The following is a 4,167-nucleotide window of genomic DNA, read 5'->3' on the forward strand; positions in this document are numbered from 1 at the left end:
CTGTGTCAATTTTGGTAGCTTCTTGGTGGAGTTTTTTTGGGTCTTCCAAGTAAAATATCATATCATCTGCAAATAAGGATAATTTAACTTCTTCATTACCTATTCTTGTTCCTTTTATTTTTCGCTCTTGTCTGATGGCTCTAGCTAGTGACTCCAGAACTATGCTGAATAGGAGAGGAGATAGGGGACATCCTTGTCTTGTACTAGATCTGACAGAAAAAGATGTCAAAGCTTACCATTTAGAATTATATTAGCCATTGGGTTGTCATAAATGGCTTTTATCATATTGAAGTAGAGGCCATCTATTCCAATTTTCTATAGGACTTTGAACTTGAATGTGTGTTGGACTTTGTCAAAAAGCCTTTTCTAAGGGCCGGGGAGATGGCTCAGTAGGATAAGCGCCTGACTGGCAAACGCAAGGATCTGAGTTCAATCCCCAGTTCCACAAAAAAAAAAAAAAAAAAAAAAAAAGTCTTGTTTCTTATATTTTTCCAGGTAACATACATGAATTTCATGCAAAAATTCAAACACATTGCAACCTTTGGCATAAAAATCATCTACATTCTATAAGATACAACACAGAAAATTAAGAAGTCAAATTATTTCTAGAATCTCTGATAAAAATATTAATGCAGTTAGATTCTTATAGAATCACAGTGCCAATGATCAAGGGATGCTACGTGAGAGTTACAGATAATGGAACTTAATAAATAACTTGGAAAGTATAAAGGACTTCATATTGAATTAGGTCAGTTAGAGACATGTTTACATCATTACCTCAGCTGCTTTGCCATTATAAAGGCGAAAATGATTACAGGCCTTCAGGTTAAGCGCAATGGTACTGTCAGGAATTTGCTGGAGATAAACAGCCAGAACTTCTTGAGACACATCATAGTAATCGAGCTTGTAGTAACAGAGGGCCACGTAGACATTGAGGGCAAGGTATTCCCTATTAGGGGAAAGAATTAAGGGTTACATATTTAAAACATTCACAAAAATGTCACGCCGCAAAGCTCAAATGGACAAGGCAAAGAGGAAAGGTCGAGAATTTATCTCATGAGTCACATGTGGTGGTGTACACCTGTAATCCCAGCATTTGGGAAGCTGAAGCAGGATGATCACAGTGAATCTGAGGCCAGCATGGCTACCCAGTGAGTTCAAGGCCAGCCTGAACTACATAGCAAGACCTCACCTTAAAAAACAAAAACAAAAACAAACAACAAAAGAATTTGTCTTGAAAGAAAGAAGATACAATCAGTGCAAATTAATCTTTTCACATTGTAAAAAGATTACAATTTTTACAATGTAATTCATATAAGTACAGTAAAAGATGAAAAATAGTGAAGCAGGGGAAAGTTCATACTGAACAACTAATACACACTATAGCTGAGCATGACCATGAGGCCCACCCCACACAGGATAGAGATATGGGAGGTGGGTGTGGTGACCAGAAGTGGGAATGGTAATAGTCTGGCAGCGTTCTCAGCCCCCCACCCCGCGCTGGGATTACAGGCATGTGTTACCAGGCCCAGACTTGGTCACTGGCTCAGCGTGCCCAGGGGCAGGGCCGGCAGGACATGCAATACCAGGGATTGAACCCTGGTCCCTGAACTTGCCTAAGCAGGATCTTAGACCGCTGAGTGATCTCACTGGCCCTATGTTAATTTTTTTGTTTTTTTAAATTTCCTTTGGCCAGCTCAGCCTACCCTAAGAGCGGGGCTGGCACATCATGTGGTGTTGGGGATTGAACCATGATCCCCTGTGCCTGCCTAAGCTTGCCTAAGTAGGTGCTTTAGACCGCTGAGCTACCTTGCTGGACCCCCTGTATTAATTCTTCAAAATGCTTTCTTTATAAGTATGCCAGCAAGTTACCTACAAGTAACTCTATCACTGAGGCTGATATATCTAGAGCACACATTTTCTACAGTGGCCATACTACCCCCCGTGGAGCAAAAGTTGGTTCCTAAGGGGTGGTCAGAAAATCATACTCATTATACATACTGCATAGACATACACGATGTATTACTATATATTTACAGATAGATTGGCAGACAACTGAGAGACAAAAACACTAAAAAAGCTCATTTGAAAGGTGATAATCAAGAAGGCAGAGAAGGCCTGATCTACATAATATCTAGCAGATTCCTAATTCCACCAGATCATCTACTACGTAGATTTGAATGCATGGTGGTACGAAACCCAAAGGATACTGGGTCCTAAAGAAACTAACAACATGAAAGAGATTTGGAATAGGCATTAGAAAAGCACAGACCTGTTATCCAGCAGTATTCGCTTATATATATCAATTGCCTCTTGGTAGTGAGACCGCATATAGTGGATTGAGGCCAAACTTAGCTGGTCTTCTGTGATATCCTGAAGGTTTTGATGAAAGTTCATCAGTTTTTTCTCATCATTAAACTAAAGATGTGAGACAAGAAAAGAAATGTAAAGATTCACATTAGTGTAGTTAGGAATACCCACACCAACAGCATAGAGATTTCAGCTGTCAGAGGTTATGAGTTGTTGGAATTTTTAAATATGAACCTTAAGATAACATGACTATGTTTTAACAACTAATTTAAAAATCAGAAAACTTAAAGAATTATACATGTTAAATATAAAATATAAATCCTAGCCGGGCATGGTGGTGCACACCTGTAATCCCAGCACTTAAGAGGTTGAGGCAAGAATCACTGTGAGACTGAGGCCAGCTTGGGCCTCACTTGAAGTGAGTTCAAGTCCAGCCTTCACTGCAAGTGAAACCCTATTTCAAAAAGACCAAAAAAGAAAAATCCAGGGCCAGCCAAATAGCTCAAGGGATTAAAGCACCTGCAAGCCCGTGTAGGGGCCGGGGTTCGATCCCTTGGCCTGCAGTGCCTGACCCATCACCAGGGCACGCTGAGATGGCCATTGAGACTGGGTGTGGTGGCACCTGCCCATAATCCCAGCTCTTGGGAGGCTGTAAACAGGCAGATCACTATGAGTCTGGTCTATGCAGTGAGACCCTGAACATCCTGTAGACCCTTCCTTAAAAAAAAAAAAAAAAAAAAAAAAGAAAGAAAGAAAAATCCTAGAAATGAACAATACAATAACTAAAATTGAGACCTAAGTAAATAGACTTAATAGATAACTAGACATGGCTGAAGATTAGTAAAGCAAAAAAAAATTTTTTTCACAGAAAATATGGAAAGTATTCATATATGAACACAATGAAAAGGTCTATAAATACATATATTATATGGAGGCCCTAGGAGGAAAGAAAAGAGAGTATGATGGAGAAGAAAAAATTGGAGAGATAACTACCAAGGATTTTCCAAATTAGAAGAGGAGGAGGTAGAAGAGATGAAGAGGAGGAAGAGAAAGACCTCAAGGAAGCATGATGAAACTGATGTTGTATAAATAAAAATATCCAGAAACATCACAGTAAAAGTGTTAAAATTCCCAAATAACACATAGAGCTTCAACACAATCAGAAAAAACACCATCTTCAATGGAGTGACAATCGGAATGACAGGTGACTTCTCAGTGGAGACAAAGGACCTAGAAAGCAATAAAGTATCATTTTCCAAATGCCAAAGGAGCCGGGGAGATAGCTCAGTAGAATAAGTGCTTGCATGGCAAGTGTCAAGGTTCTGAGTTCAATCTCTGGTACCAAGACAATCCAAATGCTAAAGGAAAATGGCCAGCCACTTAGAATCTTACACACAAAAAAAATTATTTTAAAAAGGTGGTGAAATTAAAATTATATTTACACAAAAACTGAGAGAATTCATCACCATTAAGGGAAATAATGTAAGAAGCTCTTCAACTGGAAGAAGGACTCCAACCCAGATGTGGTGGCACACACTGCAGTCTCTTACTCCAGAGACAAGGTAGGAGGCTCACAAGTTTGAAGCCAGCTTAGGCAACCCGGCAAGATTCTGTTTCAAAATGAAATTTAGAAAAGGCTGGAGATCTAGATCTATGGTAGAGTGGATGCAAAGCACACATGAGACTGACAAGAGAGGGAGGGAAGGAAAGAAGAAATGAGGGAGAGAAGAAGAAGGAGAGAGGGAAATAGAATGCAAATGACTCTAGATGGGTCCAAAAACATTCAGAAATAAATGAGAAGAGACCCAGTCCTAGGCCAGGTCCGGTCAGTGTGTGGAGAGCTTCCTGCTACCCTGC

The 4,167-nt window shown here is 39.9% G+C and overlaps 1 protein-coding gene across 3 annotated transcripts in view; it reads right to left on the reverse strand.

The window, feature by feature from the left end:
* Ttc26 (tetratricopeptide repeat domain 26) overlaps positions 1–4,167 on the reverse strand; it is a 69,782-nt gene that overhangs the window by 34,889 nt on the left and 30,726 nt on the right. For all 3 annotated transcript variants that reach the window (XM_023712877.1, XM_012514235.2, XM_023712878.1), the window contains 2 exons: positions 2,273–2,418; positions 778–949 (listed from right to left, as the gene is read on the reverse strand). In XM_023712877.1, the coding sequence (XP_023568645.1) occupies positions 778–949; positions 2,273–2,418 (318 nt within the window). The remainder of the gene's footprint in view (positions 1–777; positions 950–2,272; positions 2,419–4,167) is intronic.

The sequence above is a fragment of the Octodon degus genome, unplaced genomic scaffold, assembly GCF_000260255.1.
Source record: "Octodon degus isolate 3935 unplaced genomic scaffold, OctDeg1.0 scaffold00027, whole genome shotgun sequence".
NCBI classification, from domain to species: Eukaryota; Metazoa; Chordata; class Mammalia; order Rodentia; family Octodontidae; genus Octodon; species Octodon degus.